The 25,189-nt window shown below is 40.3% G+C and overlaps 1 protein-coding gene across 1 annotated transcript in view; it reads right to left on the reverse strand.

Moving 5' to 3' along the window:
- The window catches only part of Dirc2 (disrupted in renal carcinoma 2), a 98,609-nt gene that overhangs the window by 63,413 nt on the left and 10,007 nt on the right, over positions 1-25,189 (reverse strand). Inside the window, exon 2 of the mRNA XM_004642187.2 lies at positions 15,452-15,545. Coding sequence (XP_004642244.1) covers positions 15,452-15,545 — 94 coding nt within the window. The remainder of the gene's footprint in view (positions 1-15,451; positions 15,546-25,189) is intronic.

The raw sequence follows: 25,189 nt of genomic DNA on the forward strand, positions 1-25,189 counted from the left end.
CTGGAAGTCTACCAAATATTATAGTATTTTTAGCCCAATTCATTATCTGTATGAATTGTAAAAGTAGTCATAAATGACTAGGTATTAATGTCATTTATTTTAGACCCAGGTCTATTTCTGAGTATGTGGCTTATGTTGCTGTAAAAATGCTTTACATTTTACCTTTGTCAGTTTGTAATTCGAGGATGTCCTTTTACCCTTTGCAGCTCATGTATTATCACAAACACAACAAGCTTTCAAAGGGATTGGAGAAAGAGGAGGAAGAGGAGGAGGAAGAGGAAAAGGAGTCGCTGCCCTAAGAGTAGGTGAAGAGTCACTATCATCACTGTATCTGGAACACAAAGGAAGTTAAAGCAGTAATTCAGGCCTGCTCTAATCCTTGCAGAGCCCAGACAGAACACAAATAGGTCGTCACAGTTCTGGCCTGCAACATCAAGGACTTCACATACATGTGTGGAGATGAAAGTTCCAACTCCAGCTAAGTCCTATCTAGCCTCTTCCAAACAACTGTTGCTTAGCTACTGCCTTGGGTCTAGAGAACACAGACCAGGGATGCAGTCTACTCTTGGGCAAAGCCTGATGTAGGGGCTCACAGGATCTTGTGTAACAGCTGGCACAGAGAGACTAGGGAAGGGCGGGGATCTCCTTGACCCTATGAACTCATCACTCCCTGCATCCCAGAATGGCAAAGCTGAAAGAAGACCATGGGATACTCACAGGAATAAAGTCCAGCACAGGGACTCCCTGGAAGTTCTAAGGTTATAAAAGTGATAGCCCTGGAGAGATGGAAAAAGTATAGTTCGGAGAACTCTTTGGGTACTAGAATAGCGTGAGTGATTAGATACTGGAAAGCTTTTATCCACCTGTAAAAACATCAGAAACTAAGGTAGGAGAGGTGAGCTATTTATGCTAAGTTTGAAATGGGTTTAGGAATAAACACTGTAGAATACCAGTAGTAAAAGAAAGAAGAATCTAGAAAAATGAGAGAAAAGAAGTTATTATGGAGGCAGGAAAGAAATACACAGATAAACTAGTGCCATAGCAACTAAGAAGAGAGTTTCAGGAAGAAAGAGTGAATGGTTGACAGTAGAAATCACATAGATTATTATCATCATCAATAGATGACAATAAATCCAAGCTGTCTGTGATCGGACAGACACAGCAGTGGAATGCTGAGGACAGAGGGCAGATTCACGGGGAAGTGGGGATGCAGGATTTCAGCTACTCATTCTGGCAGTTGGAAACAGATCAGGGACAAAAATTAGAAAACCTAAATGCTCCAAAATTGACTGGGGATGTAGCTCAGTGGTATAGTGTAGATGCAACTGGTGGAGTGTGTATACAAGGTAAAATCTGCTGCACCAAAAGCAACAACTAAGACCAAAGTTTTTGCACATCAACACAGTACCATAAGTGAAGACTTACACACCTGACCTTGCAATGGGTCACAGTAAAACACAGGGACAGTAAAAACGTGTGCAAAATTCTTTCAGGCTATGAACGTAAGACATATGAACATAAATGAGAATCCTGTTTAGATTTAGGTCCTCTCTCTAAGAAATCTTGTTAGATATAAGCAAATATTCCAAAATTTGGAGGGAAAACCACATAATCTGAAACACTCTAACTCTAAGCATTGTAGATAAGGAACACTCAACCTGCTTAAGCTCAGCCAACCGAAAGGCATATACTCAGGCTAAAAGGGCAGTCTCAATGAAAAGTCTCTGCTTCACATTCTAAAAGATAAAATGCAATTTGTGATTATCCTAATGCACCAGTGGGCTGAGACGTTTATACACATAGAAGAAAGGAGGGCGCAGTCGCTTTCTTCCATAAAGCACATGCATCACAAAATCTAATGCTGACTTTTTTGTGCATCATCACAAGTGCCAGGTTTGTTTTACCAAGTAAAAGTTGAGGTCAGGACTGTGGCTTGTAAATCCCTCACAGTGCCTTTGAAAGTGCTCAGGCAGTGTGACATGTTCAGAAATGCATGGCCTTGCTCAAGTATGGGGTCGGGAGTTGCTGAAGTACACAACTAAACAGGATTTTAAAATCCCCACATACTGAGCACAGTGATGCACACTTGTAATCCTAACACTCAGGAGGCTGAGGTAGGAGGATTGCTGTGAGTTTGAGCTCGAGGTCAACCTGGGCTATGTAGCGAGTTTAACACCAGCCTGAACTATAACCTTTCTCAAAAAATAAAGAAAAAAAAAAATAAAAAAGAAAGAGTAACGAAGATATGTAAAGTTACATAAATGCATGCATTAGATTAGTTCCACTTATAAATTTTATTTGTTTGTTTTTTAATTATTTAGGATAGGGTCTACAGGGTCTTACTATGTAGATCAGACTTGTGATTCTCCTGTTTTCAGCCTCCCAAGCGCTGGGATTACAGGCCTGCACCACCACGCCCAGTCTCAATCACTAGCTCAGTACGCCCCGGGGGAGAGGGGGGTTGGCACAGCAGGCCTAGGATAGAACCTCGGCTGTTGTGTTCTGCCATCTGGCTGGCCCCTATAAATTGTGTTCTTGTTTTTCTTGTTCTTGTTTTTCCTCCTCCTCCTCCCCCTTCTTCTTCTTTTTTGAGACAGGGTCTTGCTATTTATTCCACGCTGGCCTCCTGAGTGCTGGAATTATAGGTTTGCACCACCATGCCCAGCAGTTCCATTTGTAAATTTTAAGAACCTTAAATTTAGCTGTACAGGGGCTAGGAAGATGGCTCAGTAGAAAAAGCGCTTGCCTGGCAAGCCCAAGGGCCTGAGTTCAATCCCTGGTTTCCCCCCTGTCTAAATAAATAAATAAATAAATAAATGTGAGCTCTTCATCTAAAAAAAAAAATTAAAATAAATTTAGCTGTACAAAACACAAGGTGATTAGAAAACACTCTGGAAATATGTTTTGAAAAAAGATGTGGAAGATGGTAAAATCAGGCCAATGTTATCCTATTGTCGCAAGCCCAGCAGGCTTCGAGGTAGGATAGAAGTCAGATTTAGTGAAGGACAGTGAGCTCTGGAGCAGGCAGGAGCACTGCGGAGGCCGACTGGGTAGCTAAGGGCTCCCTGTGAGGAAGGTGAGCGTGCCATCTGGGTAGAGCCACGGGCCACTGGCCCCACACCTCGCCTCACAGGCAGCAGGCACACTGCTCCTTCATCCCAGTCTTCACGCTGAGTCCTTAGTGCTTCTGTCTGAACCCCCAGCCTTCTATCTCCCTTCTCTTGCTCAAGTTTTTCTTCTCTTTCTCCTTCACAAGAGCTTGGTCTCCTTACCTAGCTCCTGGCTATCTTCAGAGTCTGCCTCACCCATCTCTGCAAGTGAGGTGGGAAAATGGAGGAGAGGAGGGAATTTCCCTGGCAGGCTGAGAGTGGGAGGCCCTTGCAGCCTCAGCGGAACTGGGATGGCAGAGACCAGAGGTTGGCATTCTCCCTGAGCATCTACTACTACTGAGGTACCTGCATGAGGCCTAGGTGAGGCCCTAGCAAGACCCTGGCTCTATGAGTCTGGGCAACCTGTACTGCCCTGGGCACCTTCGGCTCTCAGGGAATGTGCTGGTCACAGAATGAGGACAGCTGTTGGAGCTCGCTGATGGCTTTCATGAGAAGATTCAGCCCTCTCATACTATCTAATAGATGTTAGCTTTTCAAATAAATCCCAATAGCTGAAGTTCAAACTGAAGATCTATAATTCACATTTTTTAATGTACTTCACATTTTGGCAAGCAGTTCCAGGTACTCTGGAATCCTAGAACAAATACCTATGATTCTTAAATTATTTCTACCCAGAATAATATGTTTCATAATTTAAATGTTTATAGCTAGAAGTGATTTTAGAATTCACGTAGATAATAACCTACTCCCTTCCAGAGAAGTAACATATTTAAAATCATACTTACAGTTTTATAACTTTTGTCTAAAAAGTATTGGAAAGAGTGTCAGTCATATAACTAGCTACTAAGCCAGGACTAGGAATCAAAATTAGAACTGATTTCATCAGTTCACGGATCTTTCTCTACTCTCCCATGTGGTCTCATTCTGAAGGTTCTGTTTGTAACAGGAATAATAAAAACCATTAATTGCTCAGGAAACCCAAGGCTCACAGATTCAATGGTACCAGTACCCGCCATATTTTGATACTGTCCAATACTATGGTTAGTATTGATGATAATCTGATAGAGTTGGGCTTTTCAGAAACAGCAGATACTTCCTCAATATAATTCTAGTGTTTTTAACTTAAGTTTTATGTATTCTATTATGAAATAATTTGTAATTTATAAAAATACTTCTAAGACTTACTATGTCAATAATTCATAACCTTTCAATTTCAAAATAAACCTATGTGATACAAGATTCCAGGATATTGAAAATAGCAAAGGTGCTAAGAATACTTTTCCTTTATTATAGCCCAAGGAAAGACAGGTCAATAAAAAGTCAGCAATGATATGAACTAACCACAGGAGAAAGGAAGTCAGAAAAGGAAAAATAGAGATGAGAGTAGCAAAGTTATAAGTCTTCTAAAGATGTTGTTATAATCTTAGTTCTGTTTTATCAAGACTTATTATACTTTTAATTTCATAATAATTTTGGTTAATTAAGATTCAATTAAAAGTGCCGGGGAGATGGCTCGGTGGAATAAGCACTTCCCTGGCCAGTGCAAGGGACAGAGTTAAATCCCTGGTTCCTCTAAAAAAATAAAAAATTTAAAAAATTTTTTAAAAAAGATTCAATTAAAAATATCTGTTGAGTATCCATTCTCATCAAAGCACCTGCAGGTAGGTGCTAAAAGGAACACAGAAATAGGTAATACAGCCTAGGCCTTAAAGAGACTTAAAATAATAACTTACCAAGTACACTTCTAAAAGGACATCAAAACAGAGAAAAGAGTTGGATTAGATACAAGAAGACTCAGCTTCTAGTCTGGCTAACTTTATTAACTGTATAACCTTTGCTGAATCACTTACTCTTCTGTTTCAATTTCTCAAAAGACACTTTATCTCACTTGATGTTTTACAAGGCCAAATACAATAATCTCTTGGCAAAGAACAGGGAAAAAGGGTCTAAGAGATGCCTGCCTCCTGCCATTTTGTCTCATAACTCTTTGTCCTCTTAATGTAAAGGTCTGTACACTTGTGGCAGAAAATTTTGAAAAGAAATGCAGAGAGAAGAAAAAGCCATTAATATCTCAATCTACACAACTATGACTAACATTTTGATTGTCTGACCTTTTCTAATGCATCTTTCTCTCAATCCATAGGTCATCACAGAAATCATGTTGAATGTACAGTTTTACTAAATCATCTTAACCTACTGTGTCACATGACTATTTTCCCATTTCTTTAGTGTTATAATCATAGTTGTTAATGGTTGTGTGATATCCTATAATATGGATATATTACACTCATTTAACCATTTTCCTATTGTCAAATGTTTGTTTCCAACAACTTACTTCCTCATATTAATAATGCTAGTTTGACAATTTTTATATGTACATATTATCCCGTACAGAATTTAAGTTATTTTTCATGCTTACAGTGCCTGCTTAACCAGGACTAAGTACCAGCTCCTTTTCACTCCTGCTCCTGCTCCTCATCTTGCTCTTTCTGTTTTGGTGGTACTGAGCACTGAACTCAAGGCCTTGAACTGACATACATCCCTAGCCTGTTTATATTTTTAAAAAATTTGACACAGGTTCTCACTAAGTTGGCCAGGGTAAGCTGTAACTTGCACTTCTCCTGCTTCAGCCTCCCACAGTGCTGGCATTACAGATGTGTACTGAAATGCCTGGCTGGTACAGTAGCTTTCTACTGCTGTTACAATAAATAACATAAACTCAGTGGATTAAAACAAGCTAGGGTTTTATAGTTCTGCAAATAAGCCCAAAATGGTCCGTGTGGCAAGTCAAAGTTTCAGCAAGACTGTGTCCCTTAGCAGAGGCTTGGAAAAGAATCCATTTCCTGGCATTTTCTGGCTTTCAGTAGCCACCTGTGTCCACTGGCTCTGTCCCTCTCCTGTATCTTCAGAGCCATATACTATGGTTTAAATGCTTTCCTACTTTTTTTTTTTTTTTTTTTCTTGCCTCTTCTAAATATTTCTGTAATTACATGCAGCTTACCTGGACACACAAGAATACTCTAATCAGCAGACTGTGTTTAGTAAGCCGCATCAGTGGGCTTTTTGTTATTATAATGAATATTTGACCCTAGCAGCTTATGCCACCAAAGAGGTTTGTTTGGCTTGTGGTCTCAGGGGCTGAAGACCCAGATGGCAGTGAGAGCTTTGTGGTAGGCTGGCTGCATCACCTTCTGGTATGGACACCAATGGCACAGGAGCAATCAGACATGTCCCAAGCTAGGAAGCAGAAGGAAGACAGAAAGGGCTACACTTGTTCTTTTATAACTCTTTTAGAGAGCTACCAGCAGGATAGCCTGAGAAATAACTTAAGCTCCTCTAATAAACTAAAGACTTCTCATTAGCCCCTGTCCTTTATAGCATTGGAGACTGAACACAGGGCCTTCACACTGGTCCTTCATTTATCTGGTCTTGCTAAAAGTTTCAAAATTGGCCAGGCTAGGCTGTAACTTACAACTTTCTAATCTGTGTGGAATATATTTTGATGCATGTTACAAAGTAAGGATTCAGGGCTGGGGGATAGCTCAGCAGACTAAGCAGCTGCTTAGGTAAATATAGGCACCAGGATTTGATCCCTGGCACCATGTGCTGGGCTGGCCCCACCCCTGAGTGTGCTGAGCTGGCCACCAAGAATAGGCATGGTGGTACATGCCTGTAATCCCAGTGCTGGGGAGGCTGAGAACAGGAAGATTACTATGGGTCTGAGCTGCCAAATACATAAAAAAACAAACAAAAAAACAAAGTAAGGATTCAGTTTTTTATAATATATGATTAATTTATAAAAACATATCAATAAGCCTTTATTTCATAAAACATTCATTTAATAATCCTACTGGTTTATGCTTTTTATTATATTTTAAATATTACCAAAATCTACTTCTTTTCTATTTTATTCCTTAAAAGTTTTATTTGTTCCTTTCATTATAAGAGAAAAACTAAGGTAAACCCTTATTTTGAAATAAATGACTAGGTATTTACATTAGCCTTTGAGCATTCTTAACAGCTTGAACTTAATCTACTCTGAAAATCCCATCAATATTCATGACTGTTATAATATACAGAAAGGAAGGAAAGGATTCTGAGCAGAAAGGGCTTTGGTGTTCTAACGTGGATGATGAATATGTGGGTATCTGGTTGATGATTATTTCCCTAAACTATATATACATCTTCTGTACTTACCTACATGAATGATATAGTGGGCAAGAAAAATTCATATATTATACCAGAGGCCCTTAAAAAATACAGTGCCTCAGAAATAATCATAAGTCAAAGGCAACAAAAGGGAGAAATACATCAAAAGATGAAAGATGCTTTTCACACCTTCCTGTACCCATCCCCCACCCAAGGCCAAAGGCTTATTATGAATGGTTGCCTCTACTCTAGGTTCCTTTCAGATCTAATGCCTGTCTGACCACAATGCAGAAATATGGTCACAAAGCCTAATCTTACAGTTTTATGAGAGTCAAACTAGGGCAAATAATATTATTAAATAGAAGCTAAACCTCAATCAACTTTAAATAAGATGTTACATGATTATGCTGCAGAATGGCCAAGACAAATGAAGTTTACTTGGTCAATTACTATCTGAAAGGATGATGTTCTGTACCTATGGGAGAAGTTCTCAAACTTAAATGAGCATAAGATTAACTAAAAGAGCTTGTGAAAATTGCTCATTCTCAGCATTCACTCCAGAGTACATGGGCTGAAGTGGGGCCCAATGATTTATACTTTAAATATAATTAGGTAATCTATGGATCTTACTTTTTTAATGTATTTAATACACGGTCTACAGGGTCTCACTACACCGATTGGACTCATAGTGATCCTGTTTTTAGCCTCCCAAGCACTGGGATTTAATCACCCTCTCAGTGTACCCTGGAGGCAGGGTCAGTGGCACTCAGGGCTTGAACCCTGGTCCCTGCGTCTGCCTAAGTAGGCACTTTAATCCACTGAGCTATCTGGTCAGCCCTATGGATGTTACTTTTCAAAATATTGGTGTAGGAGAATCTGAATCTTACATATTTTATACAGAACAATTTTAGTTCTTAAATCTACTGGTTACTCATTTTCACATCAAAGATTACATTTTGTTATGGTTTGTGTCTAGTTGTCCCCCCATAGCCTCATGCAATCAGGGGGCAGGCTTCTAGAGTTTTTGATTGAGTCATGGTCCAATGCTGGGATTATGGGTGTGAATACCCGTAGCCTGCATATCCCTCCTGGGGTGGGTAGCCTGCATACAATATAAAAGAGGGAAAGAGACTTATTTGCATTCTCTTCTCTTTTTGCTCTTGCTGCTTTTGCTGTTTTCTGCTGCCATGAACTGCTGCCCTCTTCCATGTGCCACTCTGCCTTGGAGCAGCTAAGTATGGACTGAAACCTCCACTAACCATGAGCTAAATAAATCTTCCCTTCCTTCATTTTGAATGTCAGGTTTTTTGTTCCAGCAAAGAGAGAAAGGTAACCAAGACAAATTTCCATACTGAGGAGATTTAATTATAATCCTTCCTTGTCTTTCCTTCTCTGCACTCATTGTTGATATTCTGATGTGGTCATTGTAGTTTTACTTCATTATGCTTGTAGTCCAAAATGTAGTATACACACATGGTAAAGGTAGTCTTAAGAGTAGTAAGGAATAGACTACAGCAGTAAATTTCCTTTCTAGTCCAGACTTCTAGTTTTTCAGCTACCCCAAAACAACCCATGGTAATGGTGTCTTCTAGAATAAAGAATTAAGAAGTTTTATGGATATGTACCACCTCCTTGTGATGAATGCAAGTATCATGCATGCAAATCTGTACTAATAAAAATTAAAAATAGAACACTCTTTGCCAAAACCACAATACATGCCCTTCTTATTAGTCTACATAGATTACACATGATGTTCTAAACCTGGTCTCTTTACTTAATAAAAAGGCTTTGAAACACTCTTAGCGCTTAAACAACTTTTACTTCCTTTCTATAGCTGCATACTATCCCAGCAAACACCACATGGTAACCAGTCCTGTGTTGAGGGTGTGGTATTCAGTCTTTTTCCATTATAAGCAAAGCTTCACAAACATTGGAATCGCTGTTGCAGACAGGCAGAGATTTGTATGTGAGCTAATTTTCTATAAGTTAGGGACACAGGCATTTTGAATCCTACATATTGCCAATATCCTACACAGGACATCCCAAACTGCTCAAAGGTCCACAGCAACTGTTTCTTCTCACACTTCAGGCAACACAGCTATTACCATATATTTTCATCTTTGCCAAAATAGACATCTAGGGCTGGACAGATAGCTTGGTGGTCTAAGCACCTGCCTGGAAAGTGCAAGGACCTGGGTTTGACTCCTGGCACCGCAAGTCATGCCCAACCGGGAATCCCAGGCATGCTATGCCATCCACTGAAACCAGGCATGGTGGTGCACATCTCTAATCCCAGTGCCGGGGAGGCTGAGATAGGAAGATCACTAGGAGCCTGAGCTGTATAGCGAGATCCTATACCAAATAAATAAATAAATAAACAAATAGCTGTTTTAACTTGCCTTTTTAAAATTTTGATAGAAAGTTGGTATCCTTTAGGGCTTATATCTAGATGTCTCCCAAAGCCTCACATGCTCATAGATGGGGCTCCTCAGAGATGGCTGGACCTAGGGGGTGTGAACATGGACTGAATGTGTGATAATTAAACTAGTTCACTGATTGGTTCAGCATAGCTTTGGGTGTGAAAAGAAGAAAGACCCCACCCCCAACAGGCTTGTAGCCTGGATGAAATGTAAAGCAAAAGAAAGCTCAGCTTTGCTGCCTTCTGCCTGCCCTGCTATGGACTGTTTATTCTCCACTGCAGCCCACTTGCAAGGCTTCCCTGCCTTGGAGCCAGTTGACTGTGGACTGAAACCTCTACAAACACTGAGCTGCAAACTTTCCTCCTTTTAACTTGTGGGTGTTGGGTATTTTGTCCCAGAAACAAGAATATTTCTGGGGCCAGGGAGATAGCTCAGTAGAATAAGTGCTTGCCTGGCAAGCACAAGGGCCTGAGTTCAATCCCTGGTTCCACCAAAAAATAAAATAAGAATATTTTATTTTCTGCAACTGTTTGTTTATATCCATTACCTATTTTCCTGCTGAATTTCTATTTTTTAAATTTTATTTTATTTTATTTATTTATTTATTTATTTATTAGAGAGAGAGAGAGAGAGAGAGAGAGAGAGAGAGAGAGAGAGTGTGGTGTGTGTGTGTGGCCAGCTCAGCCCACCAGGGGGCGGGGCTGGCTGGCATGTGGTGCTGGGGGATCGAACCGCGGTCCCTGATGCTTTGCTAAGCTTGTTCTAAGTAGGTGCTTTAGACCACTGAGCCATCTCTCCAGCCCCAAATTTCTATTTTTGAAAAATTTATTTTCAACTAAGGAAGTTACCAATGCTCTCTCTGTCTCTCTCAATGCAGCATTGGCCATGTAGCCTCAAACTTGTGAGGTGATTCTCCTGCCTCAGCTTCCCAAGTACTAGAATTATACACTTGTGCAATCACTCCCAGCCAATTTATCTTATTGTTACAAACATTTGTTACTTTTTACTGTTTTGGAATTTTTTTGTTTGTTTACTGTATATTTGTTTAATCATGAAGGCATTTCCAATTTTTATGTAGTCAAATATTAGGCCTCTTTTTTTGTGGCTTCTGAGATTTGTCTTAGTTGGAAGGCCCTGCTCACTCTCAGATTTTTTAATGATGCACACCTGCTATGTGTTGTTTATCAGTGAAAACACCCCAGCTGATTTGTAAAGCTTTGATGGAATTTGTCTCATCTTCATCACAGTAAATACACCCCCATCAGATAACTAAATTAGTTTAGATTTTCTATCCCTTCACATCAATACATTGGGAAATTATATCCAGTAAACAAGAGCAACAAAACTATTTCTGCAAAAGCACAACTCATTTAGTTTAAAAGTTTTAAATCCATATTTGTTCATTAATAACTGGGTCAGACATTTTGCCAAAAGCATTGACTTTCATAGTAATGCCGGATTTTGCAGAATTACTTAAACGATCACTGCAAATTAGGCTTACAGATTACCACAGATTATTCCTCTACACAGATCCCTGTTTGAATTTTTTAATAGGTGCCAATGCTTTCAGATTTTTTAAAAAGAGTCATCTCCTCATGTTTTTATGGCTCTTTTTTGTGTTCTGGTCTTTGAGACAATAGGAATTTACTTAGGGGCTAAGGAAAGAATCTAAGCTCTTTTTCTTTTTCTTACTTTTTCATTCAGATAACTAAGTTGCTGTCATAAAACCATTCAATAAACAGTTCATCTTTACTGTTATAATCCTTGTAAATGTAGGCATTTCTTTAGAGAATGTAGGTTTAGAAAATCTATGTTTACTAAAGCCATACTATTTAAATTATCTAACACGTAATAAATGTTACTTACTATTCATATTATTTGAAATTACTCTGAATGGAAAGGCAATGAGAAATGTGTTAATTATTGAATACATACAGTACAACTAAGGGTCAATAAAACTGTTATAAGTTCACCCATCTTTGTTTACTGGGCATATCATACAGCATTTTACAATGCAGAGTAATATCAATCATTGCTTTAGGACAATGTCATTTTCAATGTTACCTGTGGGATGAAGTACTATGATGAATATATTGGTACCTTTTAGGAGTGAGCCCCTCCCTAAGCCTGCAGCAAGCTGCAGTCCTCATGTCTGAGACTTACAGGAGCCGAGATTTAGGAAGGCAAGGGCATAGAAGGCTGGGTGAGAAGCTCAAAGAGCTCCAAGTGAAAAAAGAATGCAAAAGCACCGATTGCCAAAATTTTTTTAAATTCTGTTTAAATTATATTATAGGTCTTTCCTTTTTTCCTGAGTATGTCATGGAGACAGAAACCTAAAAGCAGAGCTCTATCAAACGTATCAGTTGGAAATATATGCTCAAAATACAGCATTTTCATTTTACACTTGCCTAATAATACTGCTTAAAAGAAGCACTGTATCAATACAAAATAGTCTTATTTCAGAGAAGTATCTGTATTTTTTTTATAGATGAATGCATTGATTGAAAAATTCTTTCATTTTTTAAAACTCATTATTTCTTTCTTGTTTGTCCTATATCTTTGCTTACATTTCTTTCTTTCTTTTTTTTTTCTTTACTATTTATTTGGTATAGGGTCTTGCTACGCAGTTCGGACTCATAGTGATCCTTCTGTCTCAGCCTCCCCAGCTCTGGGATGACAGATGGGTGCCACCATGCCCAGCATGGCATGCGGTACTGGGGATCAAACCCAGGTCCTTGCACTTGCCAGGCAGGTGCTTATGTTGCAGGCAGCCAAGTTAGATAGAAATAACTATAGGCAGTCAGACAGGGCTGGGCCCTCGAAGGAGATAACACAGAAAACAAGATACCTTACAGCCGTGGGAGGGATTGATGCTGTTGCTGTGAGCGAGACCTAAAGACCAAAGATCAAACAAATGCTGACCTCCCTAAAGATTGGCATCTGAGACTGATCATCACCCTGAGGGAGCCAGAAGAATCATTAATCCAACTACTACTGGATGGCTACCTGATAAAGTCCTGTTCTACATTCATGCCCGCTTACTATGTGACTCGCTTCCCCATTTGGTCCTGGACTTAACCAATTTTACCTGAGCAATGGTGCTTGCAATCTCATTGGTTGACCGTAGTTTTGTCCCACCTCATGCCCACCTAAGCGAGTTCCCATGTTCTCCACCACCTCAGACCTACCTCACTGCATGGTTTTACTACATAAAAGTAGTAACTACCCGCTCGGACCCCCCTCCGGTCTCTCTCTCAGATAGGAGCTTTCCTTCCCTTAATAAATACATTCTGCTCATAACTTCTGTTTGTTCCTAAAATTCATTCTTCGGTTTTAGAGAACACGAACTCATGCGGGTCAGGTCGGGAGATCGTTTTTCCCTATATCATTTGGAGGTTCCCTATATGGTTTGGAGATCACCCACCCAGGATCAGTTTTACTTCCCTGTATCACTTAGACCACTGAGCTATCTCCCCAGCTTGTTTACAGTTCTTTATGAGCTCTATTTTAGTTAAATATCATCTTCTTTGACAAGACAGAAGCAACTTTTATTCCTAGATTTTATATCGGAACAGGACATAAAGGGAAAAATATTAGAACATTATAGATCCCTCCAAAAAGAATAAAGCTAACAAAATACTAATAGGTAGCTTTAAAGAATGTACTGTTGAATTTATGCTTCTCTGAAATTTGTAATTAAAGATGGTAAATACATAAAAAAAAAAACCTTGGATGTTTAAAAATTAACAGCATCTCAAATGTAATAATGAAAACCATGCATTAAAACCTGATTAAGAAGGATAAGGAATGAGAACTAGCTTTCCATAGAAACTCAAATTATTTTTCTATTTTCCTTTTAAAATGTGAAATACATGATATGCTGAACTTTCTGGGAACAATATAAATTCAAAACTACCTTTTTATTTTTAAGCAAAATTCTGTTTCAAATGAAAGTCAACATCTCATCATTAAAATCCACTTCCATTTTGTCCCAGGTTTCCCATCTCTCTTCATGGAAACAACAGTTTCAGAACTCCAGGAGTGAAGCCAGAACTGTATCACCTCCAGTGTCAGGCTCGCTCTCACATCTGTGCCCTCTGTTCCACTCCCACCATGCCCTGCAGCACAGTCTTTCTGGATTCCCTTTCTTCTTCCTCCCCACATCTGGTCCATTAACAGCCCCCAACAACCAGGGGGGTAATCAGAACCTGGCCCTTTCTCACACATCACTGCCAGCACCAAGGCTCCAGCCCCCATCACCAGATCTGCTGGCTGCTTTCCCAGCCCATCCCTTCACTTATACCTGTGACCTGTGACCTCCAAGTCCATCTATCCTCAGTACAACAGTCTGTAAGTGGCAGGACCTGGCCCCACACCCAGTGCCCTGACCTCAGGTCCCGCCATACTTCTGCGAAGCTGTTCCCTGGGCTCTGGCCACAGCGGCTGCCCTGCCAGCTGTGCTCCTCTCCCTTCACCCTGGGCACCTGCTGTACTCTGCTCGGAACGCTCATCTCCCAGATGCCACATCACCCTCTCACCCTGCAAGACCACCCTCCCAGGAAGCTCTTCTCTTTCTGAAATCTCACTATTCTTCTCTTGACAATTAAAATTCTTTCCTGGTTTATTTTTTCCTTCATAGCACAAACTGTGTATTTTACTTAGTTATCTAGTTATCACCAGTCTCTTTGACTGGAGTGCAAACTCTGAGTGGGACTGTTTTTGTCTTTTTTTATTCTATCCCTATTTCTAATGTCCAGAAGACTATGACACATAGTAGGGGCTCAGTGAATTCTGCTGAATGAATGGACATATAAGAAATAAATAAACAAAAGAGTGAGTCCAGCTTGGGCTTTTGCGTTGTACATACCCTGGTCTCCCAGCAGCAGTCTCCACTCATTGAAGTCAACCCTACATACCTCAGTCAGCAGCTTACCTTACACAGGTTTGACACCATCACCCCTCTAAATAAGGACCTAAGCACCCTCCACAGGACGGCGCATGAGTCTTCACAAGCAGTGGACCCTTTCTTCTAACTTTATTTTTTCATATCCTTTCTAACACCTTAGCCAAGAGACTAGTGTCTCCCAAACTTGAGTAATTTATGGGTTCTTCCAAAGAAGAAAAAAAAAAACCTCTTAATTCTCAATTTCTCTTAAGACACATGCAAGGACTCCAATTTGAGAAATACCAATTTAAGAAATTTATATTCTAGTCAGTAAAAATGTCTTTTAATGCAGATTATTAATGATTATTAATTGTAATACCTCAACCAAAGTGAGGACAGAAGCTTAAGATCTTTGTGTATCTTGTACACCATGAAAATGAAACGATAAATGAGGCAACCTGCCCACCTGGAGAGGCTGCTGCCTATATGCCGCTACATGGGTCTTCACTCTGGCGTCTCTCGATTAGCTTTCATGATTCTACTCATCATTCAAAGCCTACTTTGACTGTCATCTTCTCATGAATTACCTTTTTGATACCCTGAGCTAAAATTTCTTTCATTCTCACCCGGTAATTTTCCATTTTGTCTATGTAACTCTGGTAGTATAAAAATTTGTTCCTTTTTTTTCCAAACTAATATAGCACTTTCTATATAACAATAAACTGAATTAATAAATCACATAGGGTAAAAAAAAATGGTTCTATAAATGTGATTCTCTACTGATCATAACAACGGAACTACTTATTACACGCTTATAATCAAATATACACATTTATACTAAATGAGACAAATGTAGGAAAATCTTTCACACTATTCATAGGACTTACCTTCTTCTAAGCATCAAGTCTGATACAGGTATGCATCTTAGACCAGTACCCAATACCATAAGGAAGGAGGTCAGAAGCACAGTCACCCGCAGGCCTAAAGAGAAACAAAAAAGCCAGATTAGTTTCACTGTCTCCTAAAGAAGTTCAATGGTAATAATAAATATTTCTCTTTAAAAAAAATTTCTCTTACCTAATTAATTGATGCTATGTTTTTTTCTCTATAACCCCCAATACAGAAAAAGAAAAGAAAAAACCTAACCCACATGTGGAATATAAACTGACTTTAATAGAAGAGTGGAATGATCAGATCAAAGATAAAGCGAAAGTTCTATTAGCTCTAATTTTTCAAAACAAATATCTAGAATGTTCAGATATAATACTATATGTGTGTGTATATATATATATATATATATATATATATTTTTTTTTTTTTTTTTTTTTTGTACCAGGGATAGAGCTCAGGACCTTGCATTTGTACAGTTGTCAGGAAGGCACTTATGTTGCTCAGCTATGTCCCCAGCCCAATAATATAATTGTTTTAATATTTTATTATTATTTTTAATGTATTTGGTTGCTGTAGGGTCTCACTACGCAGCTCAGACTTGTGGTGATCCTCCTGCTTTCAGCGTTCCCAGCGCTGGGATTACAGGTACACACACTATACCCTGGACTCTGGCCAGCTCAGCCTGCCCTGGGGGTGGGGCTGGCATGACATGTGGTGCTGGGGATCAAACTGTGGTCCCTATACTTGCCTAAATAGGTGCTTTAGTCTGCTGAGCTACCTAACAGTCCCCCAAAAATATAATTTTAAAAGACAAAGTATTTTGATTTTATATGTCCAAGTAAAATTTTTAATTTTCAAATGCAAACTGCTACTAAAATAACAACACTATACTGTCCCTAACAAGTATTTTAAGGTGACAAATTGCTACTTGAAGTTTTCTCAAAAGAATTAACAACTGGCCAGCTACATATTTTATTTACGAACAAGTCATCCTAATGCTTGCTACAAGGTCTCAGAAAGCAGTATCTCAGGACTCTGTACAATAATGGTGTAGTACGTTTTTCTTTCTTTTAAATGTATTTAGTACAGGGCTTACAGGGTCTCACTACACAGGTAAGATGCATAGTGATCCTCCTGTTTTTCAGCCTCCTAAGTGCTGGGATCATAGGTGTGTGCCCCCACGCCCAGTCTCAGTCACTGTCTCAGTGCGGAACCATCCCTGTGTCTGCCTAAGCAGGCAGATTTAATCCACTGAGCTATCTGGCCAGCTACTTCTTCTTTCTTTTTTTTCTTTTTCTTTCTTTTTTTTTTTTTTTTGTGGAACCAGGGATTGAACTCAGGCCCTTGCACTTGCCAGGCAAGCACTTATTATACTGAGCCATCTCCCTGGCCCCCAGCTACTTTTTCTTGATCTGTCAAATTGTTTTCAACATAGAGGATGTTGTTAAAAAATAAAAGGCTCAAATCGTTTTCAACATAGAGGATGCTGCTAAAAAGTAAAAAGCACAGCTTTGGACTTCAGAATATAATGTGGGTCACAGCTTTTTACTTTGTACTCCACGTAAGAACAATTATTTTGAAAATGTGTGTCTAGTTGCTCATAGGATAAAACAGTAAAGGAGAATATAAAACTATGCATCCAAACAAGGTAACCAAAAATAGATACAATATTTGAAGAATAATACAGTATATCGTCCTATTTTTATAATACTATATTTTATTAGTAGTGAACTAGTGTATAATCTTTTTTTTTTTTTTTTTTTTTTTTTTTTTTTTTTTTTAGTGCCTAATCTGTTTGTGGCAGCTATCACATACAGGTGGTTTATACCAGGTCTATGGCAGAGATGCCTATATTTCTTCTAACTTTTCCAAAATCTATCATCCTCCTGAAGCCATTTCACAAAGAGAGCAGACATAAATGACTCATGTGTCTTTCTTTTTTTTTTGAGAAGAATTTTTTTTTTATAGAGGATAGATGGTTAAATGTTTGGTTGTGAGAGTGCTTCCCTGCTTGAAGGAAAATGAAAGTCAATAAAACTGTAATTATACAGATCAAACAGCAAGAAAAATAAATATAAGGTCCAGATTAGGTGTATACATGCTGCACTACACTGAGAATAATTTGTGACATGAACTAACTTTATAATATCCTCATAGAACCTCAGTATGATTAAGATAACTTGGCAGAAGGAAAGCCACACAGAGTGGAGCTTCTCAGTAACAAGCAAAGCATACATATTGCTCATTTACTGTTTCTACTGAGAACACAGACTTAAAGCTACATATAGCCACAGGAAATAGAACGTAATTACTGAAAAGTATATACACTGTCATAAATACCCTAAACTTGCAAAACATTCCTATTAAAAGAATACACTGGCTATCCATTAAGATACTGAATAGAATTTTGTAGATTTGGGCCTCTAAGGTTTGTATTATTCACTATGTTTATTTTTTCTAAAGATTTTGCTCACAATTAGGGTAAAAACTAGTAAAGAAGTAGTGGGGCATAGTTTATGGCCACATGATCCAAATAATCAGGCTCTTATTGTTACTGCTAGAAGCTAGCACACTTTTATACTCAAATGAGCTTTTAATCAAATATATGACAATATAATAGTTCATATAAACTTTTAAGAATGAAGAGTTCATGAAAAGCTGATATTAAAGTGATTTTTCAAAGATACAGCACCGTAGATTTCTTGCTTAACCTATACTACTTAGGCAATCTTGAATGTCTTTTGTTTTCATTCATAGACAAATGATAATTCATGACTAATTCCACATAATCATTAAGTTACCAGCTTAACTAGGGAAGAGACCTAATAGGGACCCCTGCAAAATAGGTATAAGAGACATGTAGAACTTTTATATAAATAGAGCTCAAATGGTCACAGTATTCAAATGTAAGTACACAAACCATGTGATGAAAAGTATTATTATAACAAATTCATATGTATTTGTGACTGAAAAATAAATTTGTATACAAATATGGCACCCAGACCCTGCAGGAACCTTTCAAAAGATGGGAACATTTCTTTTGTTGAGAACCTACTAGATATAGGGATGGAAGTCTCTAAAATAGGTGACAAAGTGGATGGAAAACCCCCCAACACACACACACACACACACACACACACACACACACACACACAGCTTGTCTGGTACTACCACCCTTGCCCAGGATCCACACTTCCACCAGCTGGGGGTGAAGAGAGCCTCTGCCTATTCCCTGCCCACAACCATCACAGCCTGGCCACCCTGATCTGCCTTTGCGGGCGAGGCACGTTGTGTCTGTCTATCCTGATCACACGGGCCCAAGGGAGCTTTACCCCACTGCATGTGTTTGCATCCCCCGGCTGACCTCACCTTCACCCACTCTCTAACTCCAGAAGCCTGTCCCCTTTCCTTCAGGAGGGCCACTCAGGTGCTGGAGCTCCTCCATTCTCCAGTTCTTCTCTAAACGGTCTCTCCATGTTCTTCCGCTAACTTCTCTCTCTTAGGAACACTGCTTCCACTACCACTTCTCACTGCACAGTTTTGTTTTTGTTTTTGGTACTGGGGATCGAATTCAGGACCTTGCACTTGCCAGGCAGATGCTTAGGCTGCTGAGCTATATATCCTGGACCCTCCACTGCCACTTCTCATTCCTTGTTACTCTCTCTACCCCAAACTTTCCACTTTTCCTTCATACTTTTATGATTTTTCTTCGTCACTGGTGTTAAGCAATATGACTATGATGCCCTCTGATGTAATTTTCTTCATGCTCTTTTCCTTCTGGGATTCCTAGATGTGTGGGTGTATTAGTCACTTCCCGGCTTCTGGGACAAAATACCCAACATCTATAATCTAAAGGAGGAAAGGTTTATTTTGATTCATGAGTTTCAGAGGATTGAGTCCAAGGATTCACAGGACCATCTGGCTCCAAGGCAGAAGAGGGAAGCTGCTCACTCCCAGGCAGCCAGGAAGCAGAGAGAAGGGAGGAGCTAGGCGTGCTTCCAATTCTGTCCAGCCTCGGACAGAATGAACTCTTCAGTGCACCAGTCCACTGCTGAGCGCAGCACCCCAAGACCCCATTACCTTACTAGCCCCACCTCTGATTACATGAGATCTGGGGGGACGGTACAGATCTAAGCCATGGCAGTGAGTATAGTGAGCAAGTTTGGAGACTTCTGAAACTTTTCTCTTGAAGAAAACAACTTCCCCTTTTTTCTTTCTAGGGGTTCCAATTACATGTATATTAGGTCAACTGAAACTGTTCCACAGCTCACAGATGCTCATGATTTTTGTTAATTTCTCATCTTTATTCCTCTGTGTTCTACTGTGCATAGTTTCTATAGCTAAATCTTTGATCTTTTCTTTACAATGTCTCATCTGCTGTCAAATCCTCAACAATAATTCTGTTTCATCACTTGTGGTAACAATTTTCATTTGTAGAAATTTAATGCTGGTTTTCTGTTTCTACGTCTCTTCTTGACATCTCAAGCCTTCTTAACGTTCTTGAACATATACTCAGAGTGCCCGCATGTGAGTGTTTGCACTCTGGCTGTTGGAAATGTGAACTATTCCCAGTTACTTGCAAATGTGGAGAACTGTTCTGCTTGCTCCTTTTGGGTGTTTCTTTCTCTAGTCTCAGGAAGTTTCCTCACTATCCACTGATCAGTGCTCAGTGGAAGACTTGAGAAGAACCCCTGAAGATCCACAGCTTTCTCTCTATGTTTCTTCCTCTACTCTGGGAGTCTCCACTAAGTATTTTAGTTATTATGGTCTCTTCTGAATTTTATCTCCTCAGCTTAGGAAACCTGCTAGACTGGAAATTCTCCCCAGAAAGTAAACTAAAGTCACTGTAGAAATCATTGCCCCACCCTACCTATTATCCAAGGTCTGAGAACCACTGTTTCATACACAGTATTTTTAATTTATTTGTTGTTAGTTGCTTAAGATAGAAGGATAGGAGGCCTGCCCCTTAGCTCAGTTCTTTAAGTCGCTGCTTCAACAAAACAGTCAGGTTCAGGTTGCTGTGGTTCGATCCCCACAACTCAAGCCAACCAAACCTGCCCTGAGGGCATTCAGAGCAAAAAAAAAAAAAAAAAAGATAGAAGGATAAATGCATTTCTTACTTTTTCCATTACGGCCAGACAGCCTTTGATTTGTTTTATTTGATTATGAAATCTACCACTTGGGCTGGAGATGTGGCTAGAGCTCTTGCCTTGCATGCACGAGGCACTGGGTTCTTTCCCTAGCTCTGTAAAAACCACATAAGTAAATAAGGACAACACCTATGACTTTGTTGTATTTTTCTGCAGACTACCACACACCCATCTCCAGGCCACTCACTCTCACTGCTTTAAAATGTCTTGGCTCATTATTACTCCTTTGAACACCACTCCTTCCACAAATCTGGTGATATCAGTATCCATTAGATGATCCATTTAATGGCCTGACTTAGCAGTTCACAGCCCTGTTACTCCACAACCATGTCCTGCAACCAACCAGGCATTTGCTCTTTGGTTACACTCTGATCTTATCTCACCATAACTGCACATATGACACAATCTTGTGTCAAGCATCTTATTCTTCAAGCATTACCTCCTGTTTTCCCAATTTACTCCCTCTCATGTACTGATAGCAACAAACTTCTGATGTAAAATGAATGACAATTTTAGAGCCGACTACTTTTTTCCATTCATCTCAGGATATTTTCTCTTTTCTGTATTGAGCCTAGATTCCATATCTTATTACATCATTGCCTATACAACCTTTCATTTATTTATTTATTTATTTATTTATTTATGTATGTGTGTGGCCAGCTGAGCCCACCAGGGGGCGGGGCTGGCTGGCATGTGGTGCTGGGGAATTGAACCGTGGTCCCTGTGCTTTGCTTGGCTTAGCTTGTTCTAAGTAGGTGCTTTAGACCACTGAGCCATCTCACCAGCCCCAACCTTTCATTCTTGTTATTCCTACTACAATTATGGTTAAATCAATCTCTTTCTTACCCTCTCCCTCAGTACTACCCAACAACCCAACTATGATTTCACAGTCCCTGTGTTTTCTCCTTTCTTAGAAAAATAGTTTCATTGTTATTCTTTCTCTAATAGCTGCTCCTCTACCCTAACATATCAGGTGATTTTTTTTTTTTTCCAATTTTCTGAGACATACAATCCAAGTAACTTCCATAAGCTTCCATAGTCCATCATATGCATCTACATCTAACCTCTACCTTCTCATTTGTTGCTACTAAAAAGTCAGCTGTCAAAGCTTCTAAGGCCAACTGTGCTCAGGAAGACTGTATTTCATCTTGCTTATTCAAGGACATGGCTACAGAAATTTCCTTCTCTCCCTCTAACAGCACCAATTTCCCCCTTTCTTCTCAATCCATTTGTGGACGACATTACAGAGAAAAGCTTTAATGTCTCTTACACCAAAACAAAACACCTCAGCATCCACATTCCCTCTGGCTCCTGCTCCATTCCTCTCCTGCCCTTTACGGCAGAATGTCTTGAGAGAAGTGACTCATAGGGTTCAGTTCTCCTTGCATTTTATTTTAAACACTCCATGTCATTCCAGTAGAACCATTTTTTTTTTTTTTTTGAGAACCATTTCTTGAAGGACACTAAAGATTTCTATGTTGCTAAAGCCAAGTCTCTTTTCTCAGTCATCACTAGCTGGTTCTTTTTGTTTATCTCCACAACCTCTAAATACTGGAATGCCCCAGGGCCCAGTCCTCTTCAGAAGCTACACTTCTCTCCACAATGATCTCATCTAGCCCCAAGCCTTTAAAATCTTTATAACTGTGAACTCCCAAAGTTACTGTATGGGCCAGTTCCCCAAATCCATATGTGTGTATCTGATATCCAGCTGATAAGTTTTATCTGTCTTGCATTTCAAACTTAATCTCTAAGCCATCTATCTGACTCCAACCTGCTCCTTCCACAGTCTTGATCTCACTAAAGCAAAGCTCTATTCCACCTATGACTAACACTAACAAGATGAAAAATTGCTGAGACTTTTCTTTCTTTGCCCTGAATCTGATCCATCAACAATTCTACTGTAATTTCTTCATTTCTCGCATCCTATGCTACTGTCTCCCGAGTCTGAAGCTCTCCTCTGGGCCATTCCACTAGCAAGTGGTAGCAAATCTAAGCACCCAGGCTGCAGTGGTCACATAGAGCCCTCTCTGTCTGCGCAAGTCATCACAACCCATGCTTTACAAACTATCAGCATACATACAACAGCAAAAATCACATTGAGTAAAAGCTCGCCAAATGCAAAAGCTGATTGTATCACTGAAAGCTCCATTACTGTGTATTTCTTTTAAGACAAGAGATATTACTGTATGAGTTGTCTTTTCTAAACTAAAACCTCAGTCAGTACTCAGGTTTGATTGCAGTGCTGGCACTTTGGGACAAATAAGTGGGTTTTGGGTTGCACCTAGGGCATGCAGTTGTTTCCTAGCCCAACTCCCTGCTCTGCCCATGTCCTCAAGGGAATAGCACAGTAAGCTCTGGACTCCTCTGCTCCAAGTTCTCCATGGTGATCTACCCTCACTTCTTAGGAGCCAACAGTCCTTATAATGGCTTTCAAGGCCCTGCAAAAGCAGCTTCTCACTACTTCCCTGACCACATCTCCTGCCAGTTTCCTTCACTTACTCTCTGCCAATCAGTCTTTCTTGGATATGTCAAACAAGTTCTAGTACCTCTGACATTCTGTTTATCTCAGTCTTGTCTAAAATTGACTCATCAGGCCTCCTTTTCCCCTCAGGTATCTACTCAAACACACTTTAGGAGTGAGGTCTGTCAGCCCCCCATCTAGACAGAGAAGAAAAACTACCCAAGAAGAATATTGACTGCCAGCACCTGCAGAGACAGACAACAGGGAGCCAGAGCTTGCAATATGAGACCAACAAACTGTCCTAGGCAGCTGCCTGCATGAGATCGAACCACAAAGCCCCCTCTGCCCTGTGATCTCCACTCTAAAACTTACAAAATTTTCCATCCCTCTCCAACAGCCCCATCCCCTATCCAAACCCCCCATAAAGTTAACCTACACCCAACTCTTGGTCAACAGTCTTGACCTGCCTACACCCAGGCGGAAATGAACTATGCCGGATGCTTCAACTTTGCCTGTCTCGGTGGTCTCAATCGTGCCTCAACTCATCCTAACAGCTAGTGCCAAAACCTGGGACCACCCCTAAGCCATATCCCATGTTTGGGGGCCCTCAATGGAAGTCAGACTGTCCTGTGGTGGCCATTCCCATGCCAGGAGCCTCCTCCCATAACCACCTGCCAGGCTCCAGCTTCATTCCTGATTTTTTTGGGTTGTGCCTCAGAAGACTGACACACTCCAGGAGTCTCAGAAGGCCCCTGGACCATCTGAGCTGCTGAACTCCAGGTAAATCTTTTTTTTTTTTTTTTTTTTTTTTTGGTACCAGGGATTGAACTCAGGACCTTGTGCTTGCCAGGCAAGTGCTTATTCTACTGAGCTATCTATCTCCCCAGCCCCTCTGGTAAATCTTATAGTGGAAGTTAAGAACATTTCACTTCTGAACGATTTTTTTTTTGGGGGGAGGGGTTGGCTCAGGATGCCTTCAGGGCAGGTCTGGCAAGGCTTGAGGATATGTGCAGGGTTGTCCATCCCACCTCCTCCTCATTTTCAGGAAAGCTAACTTTAGCTCCAATTACTGTTGCAGGAATTGATAGCACTATATCCAGGCCATTCAAGACTTCCTTACCTTCACGACAGTTGAGACAATTTTTCTCACATTTATTCTTGGCCTTTCCTACTTGTCCTATCCCCATCCTCAGCTAGGACATACTAGTAAAACTGTCTGCTAGCCTTACTCCTGGCTCAAACTCTATCCTGCAACCTCCCTTCTTGCACTTGAGACTGCATTTTCTCCACACCCCATCTCCTCTCCATTCCTCAACCCTCATGTCTGGGGCACCTCCATCCCTCTGCTGCCCAGCACCATTCATCTCTTCTCATTCCATTGCAACAAGACAGTGGTGGCTATCTAGCACAATGCTAATAACCTTGGCCAGAGCCAGCTCCACAGGGACTAAAGCCCACCATTAAATGTCTTCTCAAACACAAACTCCTAATCCCAAATAACTTCCCCTAAAGTACCCCCAGTCTCAAAACAGACCCCCTATTATCCTCACCATCTGCAGCACACCAGTCTTCAAATGCAGGACCTCCAAACTACAAATTAAATTGTCCTTCCCATCCACCCTGTTGTTCCCAACCCGTATACCCTCCTGTCCTTCATTCCTCAAACGGCATCCACCATTCCAACCCTGACTTAACAGATGCTTTCTTCAGGGCCAGGGATATAGCTCAGAACCAGCTTGGCAAGTGTGAGGCCCTGAATTCAACTTCTGGTTAAAGAAAAAAACCACAAAAGATGCTTTCTTCACAATCTTCTTACACTGTGCTTCACAGCCTCTCTTTGCTTTTACGCAGACTGACCCAGATACTCACCAGTCACAGCAACTCACTTGGACAGTACTGCCCCAAGAGTTCAAGGGCAGCCCCCACTACTCAGCCAAGCCCTTGCTCAGGGCTTACTCGCCTTCCACCCTCTCACCTTTCATCTGTTACAATATGTCGATGACCTCCTCTGTAGCTCATCTTTTGAATCCTACTGCCAAGGAACCATTTCCCTCCTACAACATTTAGATCAGAGGGGATCCATTGTGTCTTATCCTCAAAGGCTCAGTCCTCTTCTCTCTTAG

The sequence above is a fragment of the Octodon degus genome, unplaced genomic scaffold (assembly GCF_000260255.1).
Source record: "Octodon degus isolate 3935 unplaced genomic scaffold, OctDeg1.0 scaffold00147, whole genome shotgun sequence".
NCBI classification, from domain to species: Eukaryota; Metazoa; Chordata; class Mammalia; order Rodentia; family Octodontidae; genus Octodon; species Octodon degus.